Here is a 27,673-nt window from a genome sequence, read left to right on the forward strand (position 1 = left end):
CCACTTAATCTGTCAGGGAAATGTAAAGCCTGTAAATTTCTTCTGTGGAACATAAAAGTAGATATTAGATACAATGTTGGCACTCTCAGTCACCATTCCCTTTCAATGTATGAAAAAAAGATGCAATGAAAGTGAATGGTGACTGAGGCTAACATTCTGCCTAACATCTCCTTTTGTGCTCCACGGAAGACATAAAGGGTCTGTTCCAAATCCTAGTGAGCATCCTCCAGAGGCAGCATTTTAAAACATCATATGTGCGCTTCTGAAGTGAAGGCTGTTCCAAAAGGTAATTTTAATTATGCTGCCTCTTAAGATATCTTATTTTAGCCAAATTTTAAGGTAGCATTGCATGCATCCTTCCCTATATAGGCGATCCCAGAATGCACCATGAAAAATAAATCCAAGATGGCGGATGAAGTAAGAGAAATGTATATTATACATTTACTTATAATCCATTCAATACTGAAAAGTATCGATACATGACAATTTAAGATGACACAAAACCAAATTTACCCAACATTTGTCTGTGATTGTTGTGCATATTTATGCTTATTAGAGAATCACGTAATTTCTCTTGCATCACCTGTATTGAAATCAGTCGAGTGTCCCGTGCACTTCAGGTGAGGAGTGCTATTTGAACGATGCGCAGAGCTGCCACCTATGTAGAGCATTCCAAATCGATCTCTTAAGAGGCATCATTTCAGTAAGGATGCTGCCATAGAGGACAGATGCCTATGTAGGTAGGAGACAGCAAGGCTGCTCACAGTTTTGGAACAGACCCATAAAGTCATACTGATTTGAAACAACATAATGGTGATAAAATATAGACATCATTTTCAGTTTTAGTCAAACATTTGAGTAGACAATAGAATAGGTTAAATGGGTTATTGATTAATTTTTTATGAAATGTTAATGATATGTAATCATTTAATTGATTCATATTTAGTTGGACAGTGTGCAGTTGGTGGACATCACCCCACTAATTCCATCTATTAGTCCTCACTTTGGAGGAGCTTTGAACATCTCACTCGTCATCACACCTGATATCGCAAATGGAGAGATTGGTTTCACCAGTAATCAGACTGTGGTCGCACTGGAACCAGAGGATTCCAATTCAAGCTTGGTATACAGCACTCTTATGTCCAGTGTTGTGTTTTATTGGTTAATAGGTCCATTAAAGTTTAAATAAATCTCATACCACACACTTAAAATAACTTATCTGCCACTAGATAACTCTTCAGCTGAGACGAGATGGGACTGACGGTCAGGCGGTGGTCTTCTGGAGTCTGCGGCCCACTGGCGAAAACAGAGACGACGTCACTGAGGGTGACATTTCACCTTTTGTCGGATCAGTCAAGTTCCTCTCAGGACAAAGTGAAGCAGAGGTTAACATCACCGTAAAGGCTGATAACATTCCAGAGATTAATGAGACTGTCATCCTTACACTAGACAGGTGCTGTTTATCTACCTATCATTTGATTAGCCAACATTTTCTTTTTCCTTGTCAGTTTCCTGTTCCTTTGTGTTTCATTGTACATATATTTACATACACTACAAATCAAAAGTTTAGACACACCTACTCATTCTTTATTATTACTTTTTTCTATATTTTAGATTAGAATAATAGTAATCACAAGTCATCATAACTTTTAAATAACACAAACAGAAGTATGGTAATTACTGTACAGTATGTAGTGACAAAAAGTTACCCTTTGCCTAGATTACAGCTTTGAACACTGGTTCTCTCAACCAACTTCATTAGGTACCTGGGATGCTTTTTAAACCGTTTTGAAGGAATATGTTGGTCTTATGTATGTTGAACACTTGTTGGCTGCTTTTCCTTCAATATTTATTTGACTGTTAATTTTGTTTGGAAAATTATATAGGCTTAATTTATACATTTCTACTAAATGAATTTCAAGCATTTAAGCATAAGCTTTTCCATCAAGTTAAAAACTTAAAGGCTTTTAAGATCATGAGAGACATCTATTTGGTCAAGTGTGTCTGAGTTTTGACTGGTAGTGTCAAAATGTTCCGCATTAGCACAATCAATTTCTGCTTTGATATATTTTGTTGGATTTGTGCAGATTTGTTTAAATCAAAGCGTTGATTCCACTATAAAGTTGTGATTCGTACAGTAGTAATACAATTCCCTTCAGATGTTCTCTCCTCTAATCTGTGAATTTTCTCATAATCAATGCATTGGAATGCTCCTCCACTCTCCCTTCACAGGGTAGAGACTGCTCGCTTTGTAGTGTACTTTGGGTAAGTGCATACTAGAGAGACTCTGCCTTATTGTGTGCTGTGAATCAACTCTTTATTTGGAAAAGCATCCACTCTGAACTTTCAGGGGCTTTGTCTTAATGTTTCGATGGGGATGTCTCTTTTATCTTGGTGTGTGAAATGAATAGCAAGAATGTGTGTGTATATGTTGGGCTTTAAAGCAGTTGGATGCAGACGGCCGCCATTTGCTCTCATTTAGCACCTAATTTACTGAGTTCCTTTATTCTTTTCTGTAAGAACGTCAGTCTTTGTATGCATTCAGCACATCCTCTGAATGCATTTGTTTGGAACACTTCTCCCTGCAAGCTCTTTGTCAGCCATTTTACTAATTATCTGGAGCTTTCAATGTCTGCTAAGACCAAGCCAAGCTCGGTTAACACACAGAACCCCTGCTGAGAAGGGAGGATAGTGGATTGCTCCAAAACATGACTTGCCAAATCAGCATAACCAAGAGGCCTCAGGCCAAGCATTTACAAAATGCTTTAAAATTCCAGCAGTATCACAATCATATACATACAAAGTATAAATGTGGCAAATGGATTGGCATGGAACGCTTGAAATCATTATACCTGTTATTATGTAAATTCTGTGTGTTATAAATCCACTTCTTTTGCATGAAACAGAATGTTATTGTGCATTATACATAACACTATTTCTACATTATATTTGTATCATGTTACAATTTTGCTTATTATCAACATATCATTGTTCAGGACTAATGTGGACAACCAAATCCTGAAACCAGGTTTCACCAGCCGAGAAATTGTCATTCTGGAAAACGATGACCCCGGAGGACTCTTTGAGTTTTCCCCAGTTTCTAAAGGACCTTGGTTTATCAATGTATGTCAAACAACAACACAAACATGCTTTTAGATATATCCGATATGTGTGTAGTTGCAACATAATTTTAAATGATGAAAAACAAGATTTTAAGATCAAGTTTATATGAATGCAGAAGAGAGAGTGTGTCTTATGTCCTGTAACTGAACACATATTAGCCTTTTACTGTAAATGGTCCTATGGTGTGACGATATTTAAATACGAAAAAATTCCATGTAGTCTCTTAATTCATATTTTATTAAAAAAGTGCACAATTATTTGAAAATAATTAGCATAATGCTTTTTAAAATTGTTTTAGATATAATATAACATTTCACACCACAGGACATATCAACTCACCAAAAGTATTTCTTGTCAACTAACTATGAACTTGCTAGTTCTAATTATGTGCTACATTGACTTTTTCATCATCATGATTACATTACATACTAATTACATACAAATATCACATGTTCTTATTATTTGTTGGATGTGCAGGAGGGGGAGACCGTTGAACTGAGGGTGATCAGAGAGCAGGGCAAGCTGCTGAACCAGCTTATAAGATACACAGTGGTACCGTCTGGAAATGCTCAGTTTTATGGGGCCACAGGGATTCTAGAGTTCCAGCCAGGGGAAAGGGAAGTGATGGTGGCCCTGGTAGCCAAGCCTGATGGAATTCCAGAGGTAATAGTTCATATTGGGAACTTTGTTTGTCCTGCAATTAGCATATCCAACCCCTTGTTTGGTAAAGCAAGAATATCTAGGAAGTTCTGTACATTTCCCTTAGCAAAGTGATGAACTATAATGCCAAGATTACTTTATTACCTATTATTACCTATTAGTAGAATAGGGATTCAAAATGTATTCTGAATACTCAAAATTTATTCTAAAAAGGCTAGTGTTTTAAAAGAATGCCTGATGTTTTTTCTTTAGCTAGATGAGACATATTCAGTGGTCCTTAGTAGCCACAGCACACCAGCTAGTGGCCTTGGCAACCGAAGACAGGTCAACATTACCGTGCGTAAGAGTGATGACCCGTTTGGGGTCATTGAGTTCATTCGTCCTGCCCTGGACTTCACCATCAATGAGAGTAAAGCCATGGAGCCTCATTCAGGTACATAGTCCTTTTAACTAAAACTGTGAGTCACTTTTCTTGACATTTTGTGCTCTGTTCATTTCATTCAGGTCATCTAAAATAACCTCTCAAAATGTTCTATAATAGCATCTTACCCAATTTTGAGAAGCAAAGGTACATATGGGAACGTGTCAGTCTTCTGGCTCCTGGAGCCCAGCCATTTTGGAGACATTAGCCCAGTACAGGGTGAGATCACCTTTGCTGAAGGGGAGAACCTGAAGAACCTGACTCTATTTTCTGTGCCAGATGAGGTAACCTTCCTCAGTTCATAATACTTGAGTAGGTGCTTCTGTTTGTGAAACAGAACCATATTTATATTACACATTTTTTGAATTGATTCTTGCAGATCCCAGAGAAAGCTGAAAATTTTACCATCACCCTTCTCAATACACGGGGTGGAGCAAGACTTGGCATCATTCTGAATGCAAGCCTAAGGATTCGTGAGAATGATGATCCAATATACTTTGCTGGTATGTTTAATATTAATTTCTACATCGGCATTCTATTATTGTCCAAACGATTATAGTGGTGATGTAATAATTTTGATTTAAGAAAATGTACTTCTGATATTAAAAACAATGGCACCCCAGAATATATGGACACTTAAACCACACTTAAAGTGATAGTTCACCCAAAAATGAAAATTCATGAAATCTAGTCAACTTCATGATATCCCAGGTGTGCATGTCTTTCTTTCTTCACTAGTAAACATTGAAAGAAAATTAGAAAAATATCTTAGCTCAGTAGGTAATTAAAATGCAACTTAATGGTGTTCAGATTTTTGCCTTCAGCATAAACGTCATTCATACACCTCCAGCTGTTAAATGAATGTCTTTATAAGCAACTCTATTGGTTTTGGTATGAAAAAGATAAATATTTAAGGATTTATTAATTTCTAAATCATGCTTCTGTTCTGCAGCAGTAGGCGTGTGTGACATAGCATTTGAAACACACGAGAACTGACACACATAAGTCACAGCCGGAGGAACAGCACTGTTTACAAGTGAATAGGAGGAATGCTGTACAGAAACTTCATTGGTTTTAATTTAGATCTGTTTTTATCTGTTTCTTTATTCACAATGGTGTGTTTGTGTGCTTATCCTGGATGTCTCAACCGAGAGGAGAATGTGAGATTATGTCTGTATCACTTTATTATCATTTTAAAAGACATTAACTTAACCGCTGGAGTCGTGTCAATGACGAATATGCTGACTGTCTGTGATATTTGGAGCCTTAAAAATCGGATTACCATCCACTTGCATTTTAAGGACCTACTGAGCTAAGATATTTTTCAAATTTTCTTACAATGTGTTCTGGTAAATAAGAAAGTCATACACACCTGGTATATCATGAGGGTGAGTAAATAATGAGATTTGGGTGAACTATACCTTTAAAAATGGATGAACAGCAAAAAGTGTTTGAATGCTTAAGACACACTCAAAAATGTGTGAATGTTACTTCATTAGGCAACGCAATATCAAACCAAGAGGCAAACAAATTATGCAATACCTTTTCTCAGAACTATTTTCACTTTTCTCAAGGTGATTGTTTAATCATTAAAAACTTGAAAAGTTTTGCTTGATAAGTGTGCTTGTGACATTTTTTAAACAAATGCCTCTTGGTTTGATATTCTGTTACCTAATGCAGTGACTTTCATACATTTTGTGGCTTAAGCAGTCAGTGTCTTAGACCCCTTTCCCAATCCAGGTCATGCAGTGGTACTTTATACTATGTACATTATGTGGCATGGTATGTTATGTGTGGTATACTCACAGGTTATTGCAGTATAAATATGGCATTTTATTATCATTATTTTCTCCAGAACCTGAGGTTCAGAGGGTGAAAGAAGGGGGCATGGCCTATTTCACCATCCTGCGAGCTGGACTGGCCAATTATATGACCACAGTGAAGTATCGGTTTGAGTATGGTGACACATCCCCAGGAGACTTCATTCCTCTGAACAACAACTCTGTCTTGGTCTTTGAAGTTGGAGAGTGGATCAAGAACTTATCAGTTGCTGTGGTAGATGATGACATACCTGAGACAGATGAACCATTTTACATAATTCTCTTCAATGCCACAGGTTTGTAATGTTCTCTGTGTTATTGATGTTCAGTTCACTTGGAAGTTTTAATTACCCAGACAGTGCATTGCATGTTGAAAACTTCAGGTTGTTTTTCAATTTGTATTGGCATTTGGTTTGTGTTGGGTTATTTTAATGCCAGTCCTTCAAATCCAAAATGCATTGTCCGTATTGCCCAATTAGCTTAGATAAAATGCCACTCTGAGAGATAAATACTGCTCTTCAGCTCTGCTCTGTATAGTCAATAAACGCTCCCCTTTAAACATTTATTTTGATTCACAAAGAGCTCTGATGCTTGGCCTTGACTCTCAAAAGCCCTCTTGGATCCCTGCATTGTGGAACACACACACAAACATTCATGAAAAGAGATAATAACCATCCATCCTCACATTACAAAGCAAAACTGGTTGCATCCTGTTTGGATTCATGCCTGAAAGTTTTTCAGAAGACCATGTTTTTGCATTTCATACAATGTGATGGTTTAATATGTAATTGTAATGCAGGTTGATTCTAAACTTTGCTCTGATATTGGTTGCAGGTTTATTTCACTAAAAACAATAAAAAAAATTATTAGGCTACATTATATTCAATGTAAATATAATTTCTATTATCAAATACTCTAAAAAAAGGATTTTACCAGAATCCAAATTCCAGTGGATAAAGTTGTCTACCATAAGATGTATCCCCATCACTGTTACTTAAACAGAATTTATATCAGTGTTTTGCATCAAATGCGGATGCTAATGACAATTTTTTAAACCATTTGTGACACAATGCCTTGGATAAGTGATGAAGATTATGCTGACTGTAAATGTAAGAGAGTGTGAGAGTATAACTATGTTCTGTTTATCTATGTGTGTGTATGGGTCATAATAGGTGATGCTGTGGTGTATGGTCGTGACACTGTTACAGTGGTAATTGAGGCCAATGATGACACCAATGGAATATTCTCTTTGGATCCCACTCAGAAGCCAGTAGAAGAGGGAAGAGCCAATGGATTTTAGTGAGTCACCTGTTATACACTTGAATGAGAAGTGATTTAAAAGTACAGCACTTTGCATTTAAAACTGTCTCAATAGAAGCATTTGAATGATCATTTCCTATAAACGCATATTTCTTTTTGTGTCCCCAGTGTTCTTAGAGACAGAGGTCACTTTGGCAATGTCACAATATACTGGCAGTTGTTTGCCAATGACATCCCCCTTGAACCTCACCAAGAATTCCTGAACACATATGGTTCAATAGTATTTCGTACTGGAGAGAAGACAAATCCTATTGTTCTTGAAGCCATTTCTGACAATCTCCCAGAGTTCTCTGAGTTCTATGAGCTCAGACTCATTAACGTCTCAGGTAGAGCTATAGGTCAATGGTTATGTAAATCATTTTTAAAGGGATAGTTCTTCCAAAAATGAAATTTCTTCCATTATTTATTCTAAATCCATATGACTTTCTTTTCTAGATGTCAAAATGATATGTTGCTTAGGTCATCATTCACTTTCATTGCATCTGAAAGTGAATGGTTCCTAACATTCTATCTAAAATCTATTTTTGTGCTTCATGGAAGAAATATTTTAATAATTTTGAATACATGAGATTTAACATCTTTATTTTTGGGTAAACTATTCCTTTCAATTTCATGGCACATTAGCAATCTTACATCTTATCATTTGTAGGTGGTTATCCTGGTGAAGGTGGAATACTGGCAAAGAAAAACCTCAATGCATCTGTTTTCATTCCCTTCAATGACGACCCATTTGGAGTCTTTGCCATTGATCCTAGTACGCTAGAACGTGAGGTAGCAGAGGACGTCTTATCAGTCGATGACATGTTGGGTGTCACGTCCTTCACCATACTTCGCCAGCAAGGCACCTTCCGAGATGTGCGTGTGGCCTGGGAAATCCTATCTAGTGCTTTCCCAGATGGTCTACCACACATGGAGGACCTGATACTTATGGCCTCATTTCCTCAAGCTGTAGAGCTCCGACCACATGCCAGGAGGCACCATGCAGGCACCGATGCATACTACTTCTCTGGACTTCCAGGAGCTTATGGGTCTATCAGTTCAGAAACCCATCTGCAGGTTCCTCAGATCTTGGCTAACTTCACTCTCTCGGTGTGGATGATGCCCAGGCCCAGTACAGATGGGTTTGTTGTTTCAAAAGGCAATGGGAATGGAACTATATATTATGCAGTTCAGGTCCAGACCAATGCGTCCCATGTTACTGTTAGGCTTCATTACACAACTATTGGATCTAACAGCACACAGGTAGCACAAGCTACTACAGCTAAATTTTTAGAGGATAATTCATGGGTTCAAGTCATCATTGCTGTGGAAGATGGAATTATTGAGTTTTATCTGGACGGGAGCCCAATATCCGGGGGAATTAAGAGTCTAAAAGGAGAAGCAATTATAAATGGTGAGTCAAAGTTGTATTTTTCTAAATCAGTGTTAATTTTGAATGTGAATGTTGTGAAATGCTGAGATAATATGCTTGTGTTTGGGTGTTCCGATGCATGAATGAATGAATGATATGGTGCTACCCTTGCACAATTAATCGAATAAATCAGGATTACAATTAGAGCTTCCGCAGTTGACATATCATGAAAATAATCAATTACAGCAATTTGTTGAGGTGTACTCCTCTTGCACAAAAAAAAATAATAAAAAAGTACAGCAGTGGAGGACTACCCAATTACAGGCATTTCTATTGCTCAATTTATGTCTAATTGTGTCACAATTTGAATACCAGTAACTCTTTGAATAGTAGTAGCCTACATAAAGAATATGGTATTCAGATGCCCCAGACAAAAGATTTCTGTCTATTGATCAAAATTAATCGCAGTTGCAATATCAAGGAAATAATCAGTATTTTCTCATAATGAATTTTGATCAGTCTCTTTATGATTTTCTTTTTTCTGTGGGACAGAGAAGGAAACGTTAGTCAGAATAATAGCCTCAGCCACCATTCATTTACATTGCATTTTTTTCCCATACAATTAAATAAAATGTTGGTGACTTTGACTGAATGAGGTGACTGTCTTTCTGCCTTACATCTCCTACTGTATTCCATGAAAGAAAAAAATAAAATAGTGGGTTTGGAGCAACAACAGTGTCAGAAAATTATGACAGAATTTCCATATTTGGTGAACTATCCCTTTAACTAATCTCTAGACATTATTTATTGATTTTCATACATAAAGCAAGACATGCGCCGGGTATCATGACAATGGCAATGGCAGTTTTGATCTGACAGCCTAATACCTAAGCTTTGCTCAAACTTAAACACCTTTTATTTATTTATTTATTTATTGCTAGCAATGGTATTCAGGACAATGCTAATTCGCCCATATTTTACCATATTTTATCCCCCTTTGTATTTAGAATTAACAATATTACAAATTGGGAACCCACCTCTGCCATATTTTTTTATTCACTTGATTGTTTGGGTCAAGCGATGAGATGCGGTTCCTCATCCCCATTCCCATTATTGTGGCCCACATCTGGTGAGAGCCCTGCGCCATTGTTTGAATATCACAGGAAGATATGCTTGAGTGAGCCCTTGGTCACTGCTGCACATTGTTTGAAGCACATATAGGCAGCCAGCCCTCTCTTTCTCAAATTGAAAACAATGGAGCCCCCTGCCAAGACTTTCTTGGCATCTTTAGTCAAGGGAATGTACACAAACTGCAATAACATATGAGATTGTCTCTTATTATTAGCTTGACTGGTGGTAATGGCCTTTGTTGAATGCTCTTGTCTGGTATCCGTGAAGCGTATTTCCTCAATTTGTACAGTTGTGTGCATTTGAATGTCTCTCTGGTGGTCAGGGGGTTACCGCTTTAAGCTGGTGTAACCAATGAGGATGAACTCTACCCTTTCTCTCCTAATTTCACTGCTGTCACATCATAGAAAGTGCTTTTTTTTTTTTTTGGCACCCATATTCTTGGCCACCTGCTCATGACATGATCTGTCATGGACTAATAGGAAGGCTGGAGCTGTGAGGATTTGAAGGAACATGTCCTTTTCAGTGCAACTTGTTTGAGTGGACATCAATGAAAACTATTATTGTGTGGCTTGTTCTGTAGAGATGCTTATGATTTTGACCCAGAAGATGATAAAACAGTGGAAAAAAATCCCATAGACTTGCACTGAAGGAGGGACCCATGCCATATCTAGGGACCAGAATGTATCAGATCGTCTATGAGTCATTTAGCACCAGGTTCTCCACAAATGTGCGGTGCGTGATAGGGATTGCACTCATCCAGCCTCACCCCGGGCCTGTCACAAACAGCTCTCCTCACCAGGCCCTCACGGGCTGGCTATCCTGGGCTAATCGGAGTCCCGCGGCACTGCGGTATCGTGTATTTAGGAGGGATTCTGACTTAGAGACATTCAGTCATAATCCCACAGATTGTAGCTTCGCACCAGTGGCTCCTCAACCAAGCACACACACACACCAAATGTCTGACTCTGCAGTTCCTCTCGTACTGAGCAGGAATACTATTGCAACAACACATCATCAGTAGGGTAAAACTAACCTGTCTCACGACGGTCTAACCCAGATACATTCATTCATTCACTCTATGGTTTGTTGCAGATGCTTATAACTTTTTTATTGTCCTAATGTCTCAGATTCTTCATCATTAGCAAAACTTTCCCATCCAAAGTAAACCAAGGTGCTTTTTTATGACCGCCTCAGCATTGCCCCAAGTACTGAACCCTATGGAGTGAAGCGTCAGCTTCCGAAATACCCCCAAATGTTTGTATCAAGTTGTTATGCATGCTCAGAGTTCAAACTATATCCACTTTGAACGTGTTGCTGCTGATCTTACGAAGTAATGATTACATATGATTTGCCAATGATTACCACACATGTTGCATGATGTGCACAAAGTCTAGGTCCAACTTTACACCAGATGTCTTTAAGAGTAAAGCAACAAGACATATTTTAAAACTGTCACACATAATTGTAATTTATTTATTTATATAAATATTGTTTCCGAGCATCCTAAGACCCCCTTAAATTAGTTGAACTACTGTAATTTAAATTCACCTCGAGCGTCCCTAAATGTTCAACGAGTCTTGCATGCATGTTTTCAATGTTTACTGTGTATGCTTCCCTTTTTCTCAACAAGCAATGACAGAAAATCACCCTTCAATGAAGCCATTTTCAATGCTTTAATGTGGTGGTCAAAGCGGCACATGACACTTGCGCTGAGTGGTGGGTTGAAGCCCTGATGTGGATCATGTAAAAGGGCCATTTCAATCTATGTAAATTTTCACTGTTAGGACCATCTACCTGGAGCATCTTGGGGTTATGTTTCTTGCTGAAGGGGGTGGTTATGAGATTATGAATCAAATCTAAACATACAAACTTTTGGGTTACCACCTCAGACGTTTAACCACCAAGCCAAACCATCCATCCTAACATCTTACATCTAACTTCTTCCTGCAGATGTTGCTCCTATTAGAATCGGTTCCAACCCAGATGGTGAACAGCGCTTCACGGGTCTTCTACAAGACCTGCGTCTGTACACCAGCCGACTCAACCGCTCAGAGATTCATGAGCTCCACAGCCAACCTGCCAAGACCGATCTCCACAATGTGTCAGGATACCTGACCTACAGGCAGGAGGAGAAACAGAAGTCATTTGTGGTAGAGGTACGAGATGATCAGGAAGAAGAGGGAGAGGAGATGTTCTACCTGCAGTTGGTGGCCGTTCAAGGTGGAGCCCGTCTACCCATGCCCAGACCTAATGCCATCCTCAGAGTGATGAAGAGTGATAATGCCAATGGATTGTTTGGCTTTACCGGTGCCTGTATACCTGATGTAGGTCCAAAAAGATTATTTGGTATAATTTTCTAGCTAATTTTGGGTCCGTATGAAAACTGATTTTGAGATTTATCATGGATAATTGTTATGGCCAATAAGATTATAACAGTATATTCATTTAACATTTATATTATATTATTTGAATATACCAAAAGATATATAAATATACTATATATTGTATTATTATATATTAGTATTATATTTTTATCTTTTACTTCTTAACTTGAAAGTTAATGTATTTTTACATAGTACAGTGAACCATGGTTATAAAAGATCATGGTAAAGTACATTTTATTTAGACTCCAGGAAATATCCAGTGGGAAATCTTGTATATTCTGTAATGGTGCTTCACATGTAGCCTTTTAAACAGAACTATCAAACACCTAATTATTTAATATTTAACCATAATATTTGATTAAATACCCAAGTGGCTGCTTTGTCAGTGTTTGGTTTAGCTGTCCTCTGAAAGCATGTAACGTGACCCCTGGTTGTGAGAGCATGTCTCCATGTATATTTAATTTGTATTCACGCCTGGTTGGATGGAGCGTGCATTCTTCTCTTCAAGGAGATTGGATGCATGGCATCTCTGATGGCTTGTTCGATTAACAGGACAGATGGTCAGTGAATTCCTTTAGAGGAAGACCTCTAAACTAGTGACAGAAGAGACACAGTGACATGTGCCTTCACTTTTGCTATCAGCAAGTTGAAACATGACTAAGCAGACAAAAAGTAAAGGGAATATTTAGAGACTAATTTGGGCTGTCGATTTCACATAACAGTCAAAAGATAATGATAAATGAAAATGCATTTCTCTTTGTACTTCAATGTTTAATTAAATTTTTATTTTATTATAAGTCTCAGCAATGTTACACTATATTAACGTTTAAATTATTTTCTTTCAAAAATATAACTATATATGTACTCTACATAGGTTATTTAGCTCTGTCTTAACAGTGTGACCTGGTATGAAAAATACAGTTATACAGAATATATATCACCTCTGTGTCTCCTTGTATGAATTTAAAAAATAATACAAAAAATAAAACTGTTTAAAAAGGGTTAAACTCATGAGGACATCTGACAGTATGTTGCCATACCTGAATACTTTATAAAATGATTGTTCATATATGTGTGCATATACTGTATGTACATATCGAAATTCCACTATAACATATATTACCTGTATAAAATTTATTTTTGTAGTATTTTAAAATATACTAAATTACACTAAAATAGACTTTTTACATACATGAACATCTATATATACTGTGTGTGTGTGTGTGTGTGTGTGTGTGTGTGTGTGTGTGTGTGTGTATGTATGTTTTAAACATATTACTATATTTATTAGATGTATGGAAATTAATGTAAATTCAGTTAAAATGTGCTGAAGTTAATTTTGTTCCACAATGCGTATCCTTTCTCCCCTCTTATCAGATATCTGAAGAGGGCTCCACAATCTCATGTGTAGTGGAGCGTACACGGGGTGCTCTGGACCACGTCTATATAAACTACACCGTTACTCAGGTTGATTCACCTGCAGACTCATCAAATGCATCAGATTTTGCCAACGCTACAGGCACCATTCATTTCCTGCCTCTCCAGCGCTCTGAGGTAACAGGATTGACCTTTCAGTTATTATTAATGACCATAAGACTTCTCATTGATGAAGAACATGATTAGTCTATGCACTTAAATGTGTCTCTCCACTTTTAAAATTGTTCCTACACCCCTCCTTTTTTGGTGGGATCTAATTTAACCAGAAAAGTGCTGGTGACACTGCAGTTACATGTAAATCAGCTGTGGTTAGATTTGCAAAAAATTTTTATAAACATTTGTGTATCACTATTATTTGATGTCGTTATGCAGATGAAAATAAGATCATATGCTGGTTTGCAGTCATTTGCTCCTATAATGGGAGACCAAAGCTTAACCAATTTTCTAGAATACAGACTTGTTTTCTCTTCAACACAAGTAAAATTATCTTAAAGTCTTAACATTTACACATTTTACAGTGGCATTAAGTTATAAAATGTATATAAAAACACACTTATTTAAATCCGAAACAAAATGTGTTATGTTTTTTTTCATACTGGTATTTTTAAAGGAATTTTCCGGGTTCAATACATGTTAAGCATAATCAACAGCATTTGTGGCATACAACTGATTATGGAAGCAAATTCATGACTAAATTCTTTGAAGTATAAAATCATGCTGAATTGCTCTAATCAAACAAATAAATACATTGTATTATCAGTGCTTGCATTTAAATATGTTGCATTTACAGTGAATGCATTTTGGGAATGTTAAAACGTTGTATTTTTAAGCATTGAATATTTAGTTTGAAAACATTTCACAACTAATTTCATTATTAAAATTATAAAAAATTCAACAATAAATATTCACCTTCCAAAGTTCATTTCCAAAATATTCAGGGAACTACCACTAGGAGATTTCTCAACGTTTCTCTTCACACTTAACTCAACGTATTCCAAAGGTTTGAAAGCGGAGCTCGTGAGTGCCCTCAGCACCAGATTCAAGTCTCTTGTTGGAACCGTAGCAGGGCAAGGGGGGTTCAAGCACCTCGCTCCCCTAAGGAACTTTATGATTATATTGTGCCTGCCTATAGAGGAGCCAGCCTTTCAATTCTGGCTCATTCGTTGCACTCCGTTCAGGAGCCATATGTGTAGGTTCCACAGCTCCAGCTGGGGATGCCTAATCATGCCCTGTACTGGAGAGATTAGATCCCTCCTCAATGGTATTTCCCATGGAGGGCTGCCTAATATCTCCATAATTTCCTGAAACCTTAGTTGGTTGGGCCATTTTGGCATAACCGATATAATAATTTCCTTGTCCTCTCGGAATAGGAAAGAGGGCAGTGGGCTGTCTCTGTGGAGTTAAATAGGTTGCTTTGCCGAACACTTTCCAAATCCTCATAACATTTGAGGATGAAGTCTCCATTCCCTTGCCATCAGCCCCTGGCATGACAGCCTGTCCACTCTGCAGTTCAAACGGGCCGGGACATAAGTTGTGTTCAGGGAGAGGAGATGGCGCGTGCTCCACAAGAGCAGGCATTACACCGGGCTCAACATTTGTAGCGATCGAGTGCCACCCTGGCAATTTATGTACACTAAACTGACATAATGTCTGAACGAATCAGAACGAATAAGTGATGTGCCAAAAAAGAAAGCCAGTGCACAGTGCGACCCAACCCATGTTCCAACCCGTGGTCACCACTTTTTGTCTGAAAACCTGACCCAACATCACACCCTGCTGATAAACGTTTGGAGCTGTCCATGGTGCTAGATCAGCCAGACAGCAGCACGTCACAGTGGTGCACATGCGTCCCAGTTTGAACTGAGAAAGACACTGGTGAATGGTCTGGATGTGCTCCCTCTTAATGTGCGCATGCATACTCATGGAGTCGAACCCCCAAAAAGAAGATTTGTTGGCTGGGGGAAAGTGTGCTTTTCGCCCAGTTGACAATGATACCCAGGCAGTTCAAATGGTTAAGTATAATGTCCCTGTGCTCACATAGAAGAGCCTCTGACTGGGCCAGTAATAGCCAATAGTCAAGGTAATTTATAATTTGCTGTCTGCATGTGAATTGGATCAAATACCCATGTTCAATTATTTTTAGCACTCAATCTGACATGCCTGTGAGCGCCCGCCACACGTTAACATAACAGGGTAGCGGGCACTTTATATTTGACACTAATTGTGATAGTGAGCCACTCACCATTGGGAAGCGGTTGTGCAGTGTGTGAAATGAGGAAGCAAGGAAATTCTCAAGAATGAAAAATGTTTAAAAAGTTAATAAGTACACTAAGGTATGATTTATGAGTGTGTAAACAAAAGAGAGATAATTTTTTGTATGTGATCATTATGATCAGAACTCAAATGTCAACTGTCACTGGTGCTGATAGGCTGGAGGCCACCACCTTTCTGCATTTGGTGAGAAAATAACAGCTGTGACATTCTTTCTGTGCTTGGTATGGTGAACTACCACTAGGAGATTTGCTACATCGGAGTGCAGAATGGGCGTTTCCTGCACTGTAAAGTGGAGGATAGAACGCTGTTGAAACGAGCCGGCCGCGTTGTGAAATGGAATGTATAACCACACACTACTGTTATTTTTAACACACTGAGAAATGCTCTGTAAACTAGGTAGCAGCCTACACAGGTAACTGTATTAAAATACAAAAGGTGGCTCGTCCATGATAAGGGGCTCGGGCTCACCCGCCTGGTGTTGGAATAGTTAGTTCTCTAGACAGAGAGGACTCGTGAAGCGATGGACACCATGTCTAGCTTATAAAACCTCAAAAACCTGTTTTGCAAAGACCATCCTGCTGCAAAGCATAAATCCTGTAGAGCTATACCATTTCTCCATGCCCATGAAGAGACCATGCCTCTAAGTAAAGTGTGAATGTATAACCACACTCTACAGTTTTTTTAACACACTGAGAAATGCTCTGTAACGTGCACCATGTGACCGCGCAATGCATGGTGAGCGCTGAGTTTCGCCGCGAAACACACGAGTGGGTGCGGAAAAGGGGCACAGATAGCTGCCACTTATCAGACGGTAGCTTGTCACTCAGCACGTCAATAATCCATGTACAGCGCTAATAGTGTAAAGGCTCGAGCCAGCTAATAGACACCAATCACTCACGGTTATCACGCCGATTGAGCTTGGTTGGAGAGGAAGAAAAAGCTTTTTCAGCCTTCAGCACACGTCGAGCAGCCACTACGATGTACACGCGCTATACAAGTGAAGAGAGGGCTGATTTAGGAGTGTAGTCAAGGCAAGATGATTTTAGTCTTGAAGGAAACTAAATTCTGAAGAAATGGTGGTGAGCGCCCGCTTATAATAGAGCACATGCCTAAAAGGGCGGGGCTCAAACACCATTGCCAATCATAAGATTGGTGTAATGATACAAAGGCTTCAGCTAGGTTGTGGAAAAGGAATTTCCCCATGGATGAGTCTCGTGAACTGTATCAATAGGGAACAGATATTTCTCTGGTACACATAGGTTGCCGAACCCATGCCTACACAGAAGAAAGTTGGCACAGAGTCTTGTCTAAACCCTTCCCTGACTAGTACTGTTTGTGTCACAGGTGTTCCTTAGTTTGGTTGTTTGATGAGAGAGAGATAATATGTACTTGCTATAAATGTTGAGCAGTGGTGGATAATTATTCTGTTGCACGGCATTGAGGAACTGATGATGACACAGGTTGACAAATCAGTGGAAAGGTGCGTTTCATGGCCACCCACATGTGCAAATCAAATATTTATCTATTTTCTACCCTCTAACAATTTTGATAAACAAACTATCAAAACATACTCGTACTGTTCTATCAGTAGCTTTGGTGTTCAGCAGTCAACACCCGATTGCACCACCTACTGGTGAGAACTAATGACATAATTTGGAGATTTTGCATTGGAACTCTGCTGCTTTTCCTGCAGTTTACCAGATGGAGAAGGTTACATTTTCAACCAAATTTGAACCACTGAAAAATTTAACCTTAACCTTTTTTAAGTTAAATGGAACGGCTGAATTTTACCTGTCGAAAAATCTAGATTGTATTTTCAAATGAACTGAATATTTTGTAAAGGAACTGGAAGGTGAATATTTATTGTTGAATTTTTAATAATTACATTTTGTGTGAAATATTTTTTTATTAAATATTCAATGCTTAAAAATACAACAATGTAAAATTTCAGCCTCCCAAAATGCCATCACTGTACATTCAGTGAATTTAAATGCAAGCACTGATAATACAATACATTTATTTGTTCGATTCAGCATGCTTTTATACTTCAAAGACTTTAGTCATGAATTTACTTCCATAGTCAAATTACAAAAATCTGTGTTACTGTGAGGTACATACAATGGAAGTGAACGGGGCCAATTTTTGAATGTTAAAAATACAAACTTTTTCAAAAGTATAGCCACAAGATGTAAACAATATGCATGTAAACATGATTTCAGTGTGATAAAATCACTTACTAACCTTTTCTGTGAAATGTTATAGACAACATTGTTACCATGGCGATGTAATGTCAACAAACCCTAAAACGAATGTAAAAATTATCATTTAAACAATTTTAAAGCTCAAATAATACATGAGCTTTAACAGAACAATTAATGTAAGTGCTTTTCTAAAATAGGCTTCACATTTATACCCTCCAAAATTTGGCCCCATTCACTTCCACTTTCTCCCTGTAACCTTGATTTTTGCTTGTTTTACAGAAAAGGAGGGACGTGTCAAATTTTATTTCATTGTAATTAACATTATGTAACAAATGCCGATTGAGCTTAAATTGTGTTGAACCTTATTATTATTTTAATATTTGCATTTATAATAAATAAATATTCTATAATTCTTAATAATTATAAATTAATAAATATAAATTAATAATTATATAAATTGTATGTAATTAATTATACAATTATTAATTGTACAAATTATATATTTAAAAATTTTACATTATGACAATGCAGTTAATGTGATTTGTCAATGTGAAGCGTTAATGTGGTATTACAGCAAAAATATTAACTTATGGCTCCATCTAGTGGGGATTTATTCATCTTTGTTTTACTGACAGTGCTCAATGGCTAAATAATATACACGTAGGTCTGTAATATTAGCAAAGACTTTGTTCAAACAGTATTTGTATTCATATTTGATCTCTTGTATCTCTTAGGTCTTAAATCTGCTGGCTCTAAATGATGATCTACCTGAGGTCGATGAGAATTTCCTGGTTAGGCTGGTGTCAGCTAAGTCCGGAGATGGGAAACCAGGTTCCACTCCAACCAGTGGAGCCAGCATTGATTCTCACAATGCCATCAACAATATTACCATCAAAGCAAGCGACCATCCATATGGTACACTGGAATATTGCTATTTAAAAATTTTAACACATGTGGGCTACATTCTACAATTTACATTTGACAGACATAATAGACAGGTTATAGTTAAGGATATGCTTTCTAAATATAAATTAGATTTATTTGGTATTAATTTCACCACACAATTTCAGGCCTGCTGCAGTTTCAAACTGACCCAGTCCCTGTGGGTATGATCAGGCCAGCAGTGACAGAGGCCCACATTACTGTTCAAGAGGAAGCTGGTGTGGTCAGTCTGCTGGTGGCCAGAGCACAAGGACTGCGCGGAATGGTGATGGTGGGGTATTGCACATCTCCACTGTCAGCTGTCGGCTCAGAGGACTATGAGGTATCAACAACTTCACTTTACAGAACATTTTGAATATATGTTGCCGATTCCCTAAGGAATTGCCTTTTGTAAATTGTGAACAGAACAATTACTTTCATGCTTTTGACAGGACACAGAGGGATTTCTAGACTTCCTCCCTGGTGAGAGACTCAAGTACATTAATGTGACCATTATAGATAACTTGGTGCCAGAGTTGGATAAAGTCTTCAGAGTGGAACTCTATAATCCAAATGGAGGAGGTAAGAAAACTCATATTTTAATGTGCACAAGGTGAAATTTAGTTATCCTGCCATTGTCAGATAAAAATTGTATTATAGGATGCATTGGACTGGAAATAGCTCCATCTGGACATTATATTACTCAAACTTTGAATCGAAAGAATTTGTCCTCTCTTTACCTCCATGGTTTTGCCCTTATGATGTCTGCATGCATTGGGTTCCATTCATGCTGTCCATGGCATGATCATGGACAGTTCTGTGTGATTTCAATATGTTCTGTATGTGATTCCTGTTACCTCTGGTGTGAATCCTGTGTGCTCCTGTCCTGCTCTTCTCTGGCTCCTGTGTGCTCCTTAAGTGGATGAGTTTTTTGCAAGTGAGGGCAGTGGAAGTGGAGAGACTGACACTGACTTCTTTCTCCCATCTTTTCACTATCATCATGGTAAGATTCTCAAGCCTGCATGAAGGTTCTTCAGAAGTCTCTCATGGTTTACTCTTACCTCCTTCCCATTATTGGCTGTAATACCAAGAAGATGTGAGAATGTTAAAAGCACCAATATAAAAAATGTGTTTGAGAAAACAGTTCATAGTAATAAACAAGTTCCCTTTTGGTCGTTTTATTTTTATAGTTTACCAACTCCTTGAATTTCTACTGCTGTGGCTTTTAGAGGCACTTCATGCCCCATTATATGTCATTTGTGCTTATAAACTTGCTTTGGCAGTTAAATTGGCATGCTTGAAATGCAGTGAAAACCTCTTTTTAACTTAACTTGGTGTTAACTGATGCTAAGTCAATGCTTAGTGTGCTTTTGTTTTTCTTTCTTGTGTTGATTTATTGTGCAATTGAGGTCACCCCTAACAGATGCTTTATTTTGTAAGTCCTTGATTAAAGTTGTAAAGTTTAAGAGCTATTGTCCTTAACGGTCAAATAAAAATTCCCTAGACTCTTGTCTGGACTTTAGACTTGCACCACATTTCACTCTGATTTCTGCCAAGCTGTTTACACAGTTTTAAGCCCTGCAAACCATAATGGAAGAGACGTGGGAAAAGCAAATAGCCTATATATTTAGGGGGTGGGGCAGTAGTGTTAAATACTTTATTGAAAATGTCAGTCATTTTGTGTCCTCTGTAGACAGTACATTCTGTGTACAAAGTATAGATTTTTTTTTTTACATTATTTTCTCTCTTTCTCAAAAAAAAAAAAAAAAACAGCTTAAATGAGACAAATCTACCATAATTTGTTGGGCTTACCTGGTTTAAGATGGTGTAGCTGGTTTCCCAGCCTGGCCAAGCTGGTCTTCAGTTGGTCTAGCTGGCTGTTCCAGCTGAAAAGCGCTACAGCCCCTCCAAAACCAGCAAACAAACCAGCCCGTCTAGGACTGGAGTCTAGCTAAGACCAGCAAACTAATTTAGGCTGGTTCAAGATTTTTTTTGGTTTCCACAGGTCTGCTAATTTTATGACAACACTTACAAATATTTCTATTTGTTCTGAAGCCAACCTTGGTGCTGCTGCTCGTATCACTGTGACCATCGCTGCCTCTGATGAGGCACATGGTGTCTTCCAGTTCAGTGCTGACTCTCTGAATGTCAATGGAACAGAGTCTGAAGAGGGCAGAAGTACTGTGATATTGCAGGTCTGTACTAATTCTAGCTCACCCAAAAATGGTCATTATTTACTCACATGTCATTCCAAACCTTTATGTTGTAAGCAGGGGCTACCATTTTCCAAAAAGGACAAAAACTGGTGCCATAAATGCGCCATTATGTAGTCATTATGGTTTCTGTGCTATATGTCAAGTCCTCTAAAATCGCTTTGTGCAAGGGACAGACTTAAGTTTTCAACCTAGTCTCATAGAATGAACTTTACTATAAAAAAACTGATTTTTTTTGTGCTAAATTCTACGTTTCGTCACAGTTTCCTGATGAAATGAGGCGCTACAATAATTGTGTGCTTTATTCACTTTTATACAAATCACGACTACAATGGCTTATTATGATTTTGTAATAAGTATTTCTCACACACTGCTATGTTATGATATTGAAACACCTTTTACACCATTGTGAAAAATTATATATTTTAACACTTGTATTACAAACTCATTTACACACATATTCCAATGTGATTAGCTCCAGTGATAGCTTATCTCATAGCGTTTTGGACTTTAGACACAGAAGCCCAGTTCGAATCCAACCAAGCACGCAAGCTGACACTTGAGACTAAAGTGTCATAGAAGCAACACAAGATGACGTGGTTGCTTCAGAAAATGTGCTTTTCATTTTGCATTTTGCTATTGGATACTATCCAAGGATTAAATGGTGTAGTGTAAGGATGTTTTTTTTTTTATCTCTCATTTAATTTTAGATCACTATTGGTTAGGTTTAGCTTAACGTTCTATGTCGTTTTACCCATTAAAATATTTAATATTCACCTTAAAAACCTTGTCAGACCACAATACCATTTCACTCACTTTTGGTGCCCCCCCACTGGACATTTCACTGGACTAGTACAACATGTAACAAGGCTTTATATTCTGTCCTGGCAGTTGTGTTCTTTACAAAGCTCTGACAGATAGTTAACAGGAATGAAGCTTCGTGACACGTCTTTGTTTGTATTGATGCAATGAACACTTTAATGCACTCCACTTCACTATATCTTTTCTTGTAAAACTGAAAGAAACATAAACAAAAACACAAATTACAGAGTAATTCACAAATTTAAATATTTTCACATTCACGTGCATTCATGTACACATTTGAATAACTGAACAAACAACTCGTCATTATTTACTTTGATTTGAATTTAACAATATGCATTTGCATAAAGAAAAGATTACAAAAACCTTCTCAGAAATGCTACACATTAGCTAGTCCAAACTTTCTTAACAGACCATCGATCAATTAACATTTCACTAAAGGTTCAGCTTTCAAGTAAACTTGTACATAAGAGCGCTACACTTGTTTAAACACAACGATTATAACTTACGGTCGTATCTACTCCAAGGATTGGACCGTTGAAAACGACGATGTGCACCAGAACACAGACAGATAACGTTTATACAGACTTCCTGTTTCAGTTCTATAAACAGGTGCAGTAACATTTTGCACCACTAGATGTCACAGTTGAACCATATACTCAAATCAATGACAGCTCTACAAAATTGACATGGGATTAAGCCCTATACAGAACACTTGAATTTAGTTTTTCTAAAATGTTGCCAGGTTTAGGTTATGTTCATGTGATGAGACTGAAACATTTTGTCATAATTTATTGAGAATCTTCACCTCCACCACATCCAAATTCAGTAATGGCATGTCAACATCATTGATGCCAAAAAGCCACTGATTCTCGCTTGTGTATTAACCAAATGTGACACAATTTTTCCTGACCACTATGAACTGGCGTTGTATGGAGAGCTCTTTCATCAAAATGTGTCTTTATGTGCACCACAAAATATTAGCAGCATATTGGTTTTTAAAAACACGAGGCTGAACTATTCCTTAATGAAGAGTGAAAAATTTTGAGTTTGAATAAGTTCCCTATGTTTTTCAGGTGAATCGTACCTTTGGCGCACTCTCCAGTGTGACAGTGTACTGGGAGGCAGATGCTAGTTCTGAGGGAGAACTTGTTTTTAGATCTGGTAATGTGACATTTGAGGTGGGCCAAACCATTGGGAACATCTATCTACTAATTTCCCAAGATGACATCCCAGAACTTGATAAGAGCTTCAATGTCCGCATCTCAAATGTTTCTTATGGTCGACTTGGGAAGGAGACTACTGCCATATTAACTGTTCTGGCCAGCGACGACCCTTATGGACTGTTTGTATTCTCTGAAAGCAGCAGACTGGTCCGTGTGGCAGAAGCTAACTCAGTCATCACGCTGACCATACAGAGGAGAAAGGGCTTGATGGGAATGGTGCGGGTGACGTACAGAACATTGAGAGACATTGATGCAGCTCCATATAGCACATCAGGAGTGGGTCGGGCCAGTGCAGGCAATGATTTTGTGCTTGTCATGAAGTCAGTGATTTTTTCAGCCAATCAAAGTGAAGTAAATGTGACAATAACGGTGCTTGATGATGAGGAACCAGAGAGAGCGGAGGCCATGTTTTTGGAACTTGTCAATGTCACATTGGTTGAAGGCCTACAAAACAGGCCAGGTAGTCTCTAATTGTTATCTATAAAATGTTCTTAGTAATTTATTTAACAATAATTTGATATGCTCCATGAATAATTGTTTCTTGTTGGTTTCTCCAGTTGCTCTTTCACCTCGTCTCGGCACACGGAACCTTACAGTTGCTCAAGTCATTATAGAGGCCAGTGATGATGCTTTTGGGGTGATACAGCTGTCTTCCCCTGCAGTGAGCGTGCCGGAGTACTATACCGGGCCTATTATCAATGTGACACGTACTGGAGGGATTTTTGCTGATGTGTCAGTCAAGTTCAGAGCAGTACCGATGACTGCTAGAGTCGGTGAGTGATAATGACAAATGTATCTCAACCAATATCAGACATTGTAATCACATTTGTAGCTGGCTAAAAAGCCTTTCCCATAGTTAGTGAAACCACATTTTGTTTATAATAGGATTTTTAACTTTTTTTTTCTTCTTGTTTTTTGTTCTTTTGTTTGTGTATTTTTCTGCCAATCACAATTCACATATGCAATTGGATGGCCCAAATTTCTGAGACCACATTTAAAATCTGGTATTTAGAAATTGAATTTAAACCTGAAAATGAAGTGTAGGATTTTGAATTTAAATCATATAATTGTTTCAGCAAAACAAATGTACAATCAAATGAGCAAATTTGTTACATTGGCTAAAACTTTATGACAAAAGGTCATGTTTTCTACTGAAGCACACAACATACTCTTTGGAACATTTTTAAGTCATACTGGGAAAACAAGGATCATCAGGTTTTGCATAAATTTGTGTAATCCATGCCAGCTCGAGTGCATGCTGTCATTACAGCAACCACTTTCATACCAAATACTAAGAACTTCTGTTAACCCTTTACAATAAGGTTCCATTTGTAACATAATTAATGCATTTGGTTTTATTATCTAACAATTGATTAATTTAATATCAGAGCATTTATTAATCTTAGTTAATGTTAGTAAATATAAATACAATTGTTCAATTTTATTTCATGTCAGTTTATAATGCATTAACTAATGTTAACAAATACAACTTTTAATTTGAAAAACCAATATGCTGAAAGTAATATTAACAAAGATTACTAAATGCTGTATATGTATTGATCATTGTTAGTTCGTGTTAACTAATGTTGTTAACTAATGTTAACAAAACCTTATGTTTAAAGTGTTACCAAAATAAATATAAATATTCATGTTATTTTTTCAGTTCCATTATCACTCAAATTGTTAAGTTGATGATATAACTTTTATTGATTTTTATTCATGTATTTATTTGTTTTTTATTCCATTTGAAAAAATACAAAATAGAAGCATTTCTCTTGTAGTCTCAGACTTTTGGTCCCCACCCTCACACATTCACTCTTGTAGAAATGTTAAATATACATTGCTTATGTATCTGGATGTTATAACATGTAGGAGAGGACTACAGTGTGGCTTCCTCTGATGTGGTTCTACTGGAGGGAGAGAGCAGCAAGGCTGTTCCCATCCTTATCATCAATGATGTGGTGCCTGAGCTGGAGGAGACCTTCCGAATTGAGCTTCTCAACCAGACCACTGGGGGTGCTCTCCTGGGCACTCTCACACATGCAGTTATTACCATCCTACCCTCTGATGATCCATATGGATCTTTTGGTTAGTTTAGTGACAACTGTGACATGCATGATGTTGTTAAGATGAACATAAAGCTTTCAGCTGGTTTAAATGCAGCATGTTACATGTGACTAATTTAACTGTGGTAACAATGTTTCGATGATATATAACATATAATTTGGTGGTTAGTTTTTCAGGCTGCACCTATCACAATAGAGGAGCCAGCAATGAGTGCTTTTGAGGTCTCTCTACCCATAGTGAGAAATGCTGGAACTATTGGTGATGTGGCTGTCCAATGGGTAGCCACTGTCAATGGAAGACCTGCTACTGGTGATCTTAGACCTGTGTCTGGTGAGGTCAGATTTGCTCCTGGAGAAACATTAAAGACACTGAAAGTGGAGGTTTTGCCTGATGATGTACCTGAAATTGAAGAGGTGAGTGTGGTATTCTTGGCTTCGTTAATAGAGCGTGAAAACTGTTTACTGAAATCAAGTCTGTTTCATTTAGATTATAAAGGTCCAACTCATAAGTGCCACCAATGGTGGAAACATTGGAGCCGAGAAAGTGGTTGACATCATTGTTCCTGCTAATGACAACCCTCATGGAACCGTGTACTTTGAGCAAGCGGTATACCGCATCCAGGAACCACTGGAAGGGGTCTTTAATGCCAACATTACAGTTCGAAGGAGGTATGTCAACTTTTTCCTATGTTTTCAAATAATTTTATTTTGGAATATAACTTATACAGTTGCCCCAAACAGTATTATACATTTAAGTCTATAATAAAGTTAAATTTAACCTTTTCTCAGAACTAACAGAATTTTTTTCGCAATTAACCTCAGGGTCATTTTTAATGCATGACTGAAGTCAGTTCAGCCTAACAGACTTCTTCTCTTGTGAAATGTTTCAGATTAAAAACATGCTTGTGCTTTCTTTAAAATAAATTACACTTGTTTTATATTTAGTTATCTAAGGCAGTAACGTTCATGTATTTTTATGTGTGCCTTATGTTTGCCTTTACTCCAGTGGTGGTAACTTTGGCTTGCTTGAGATCCTGTACAGCACCTCTGAGATTGACGTTGTGAGCAATGCTCTGAGGGAGGGCCGTGATTTTCTCATTTACTATGATTCTCCATTGGCCGGAGCGCCTGCTAATGCCCTCCGCAGAACCATCAACATCACCTCAGTCACAAACGTTCTGAATTTCTGTGCAGCGTTCTGCCTTCGGGAACGAGCTTGTCAAGCATTCAGCTTCACCAATGCCTCAAGAGCGAGTTGCTTTTGGATAACATCTGGGGCCGGCCAGCTGAGCCCTTCCCCACAAACCTTCACCTATTTAAAAAATGCCACAGCGACTACCTCGCTGTTTAGCTCGCAGGCTGTTGCTGGGAGTGACTACATCACCGTGACAGCCCAGACGGCAACCATGATCGACCGATCAGTGGTTGTTAACCTCACTGTACCGATCTTGACTGACTCTTTGCCAGAGGTGGATGAGAGTTTCATGATTAAAATCCTGAGGGTTAGTTTGGCCAACATGACTGCAACTACTAAAAACTTGCCAACAATACAGCAGCCTGACACAGCTTTAGTGACTATAGGAATGAATGGAGATGCGTTTGGAATATTTCTGCTCTATAGCATTAGCCCCAATGCTACTGAAGATGGGCTGTATCTGGAGGTGAGAGAGGAACCTAAAACGACAGTTCTGCTGGTCATTGAGAGGAAAGGAGGTAGTCTGGGACAGGTGACAGTGGAGTGGAAATATGTTGGGGGCAGCGCCACACCCAATGCTGACTTTAATGGGACAGGGGAGAGCCTCATCTTTGCAGAAGGTAATGTTGCTCTGCTCTTTGTTTTTTTGGTGGTATTGTCAACGTGTTTCTCACTGTACAGACTTCATACCCTGGCTGAGTAATTCACACTGTATATTTCTGGCACTTTAAAGACCCCATTGAGTGAATAGTCCAGGTTCAGTACAAGTTAATATTAATCAATACCATTTGTGGAAAAATTATTACCACAAAAATGTATTTAGACTTGTCTCTCCTTTTCTTTAAAAAAAAAAATAATAATTCAAAATTCTGTGTAATCGTGAGGCACTTTCAATGGTAGTGAATGGAGCCAGTCCGTAAAAGTTAAAATACTAACTGTTTCAAAAGTATAGCCACAAGAAGTAAACAATATGCATGCTAATACTGTATGATTTCAGTATTAAAAATCACTTACTAACCATAAAGGATTAGTTCACCCAAAAATGAAAATTCTTTTATAATTTACTCACCCTCATGCCATTCCAGGTGTGTATGCCTTTCTTTCTTCT

The 27,673-nt window shown here is 37.9% G+C and overlaps 1 protein-coding gene across 1 annotated transcript in view; it reads left to right on the forward strand.

Moving 5' to 3' along the window:
- adgrv1 (adhesion G protein-coupled receptor V1) overlaps positions 1-27,673 on the forward strand; it is a 178,519-nt gene that overhangs the window by 18,177 nt on the left and 132,669 nt on the right. The window contains exons 9-32 of the mRNA XM_052125837.1: positions 947-1,123; positions 1,230-1,453; positions 2,997-3,123; positions 3,601-3,786; positions 4,036-4,216; positions 4,325-4,488; positions 4,584-4,707; positions 6,060-6,320; positions 7,197-7,323; positions 7,453-7,670; positions 7,994-8,737; positions 11,777-12,150; positions 13,588-13,764; positions 18,857-19,037; positions 19,193-19,386; positions 19,496-19,625; positions 19,963-20,046; positions 21,099-21,238; positions 23,155-23,764; positions 23,862-24,077; positions 25,177-25,392; positions 25,540-25,784; positions 25,858-26,039; positions 26,377-27,185. Coding sequence (XP_051981797.1) covers positions 947-1,123; positions 1,230-1,453; positions 2,997-3,123; positions 3,601-3,786; positions 4,036-4,216; positions 4,325-4,488; positions 4,584-4,707; positions 6,060-6,320; positions 7,197-7,323; positions 7,453-7,670; positions 7,994-8,737; positions 11,777-12,150; positions 13,588-13,764; positions 18,857-19,037; positions 19,193-19,386; positions 19,496-19,625; positions 19,963-20,046; positions 21,099-21,238; positions 23,155-23,764; positions 23,862-24,077; positions 25,177-25,392; positions 25,540-25,784; positions 25,858-26,039; positions 26,377-27,185 — 6,091 coding nt within the window. The remainder of the gene's footprint in view (positions 1-946; positions 1,124-1,229; positions 1,454-2,996; positions 3,124-3,600; positions 3,787-4,035; positions 4,217-4,324; positions 4,489-4,583; positions 4,708-6,059; positions 6,321-7,196; positions 7,324-7,452; positions 7,671-7,993; positions 8,738-11,776; positions 12,151-13,587; positions 13,765-18,856; positions 19,038-19,192; positions 19,387-19,495; positions 19,626-19,962; positions 20,047-21,098; positions 21,239-23,154; positions 23,765-23,861; positions 24,078-25,176; positions 25,393-25,539; positions 25,785-25,857; positions 26,040-26,376; positions 27,186-27,673) is intronic.

Source organism: Xyrauchen texanus, chromosome 4 (genome assembly GCF_025860055.1).
Source record: "Xyrauchen texanus isolate HMW12.3.18 chromosome 4, RBS_HiC_50CHRs, whole genome shotgun sequence".
Taxonomy (NCBI): domain Eukaryota; kingdom Metazoa; phylum Chordata; class Actinopteri; order Cypriniformes; family Catostomidae; genus Xyrauchen; species Xyrauchen texanus.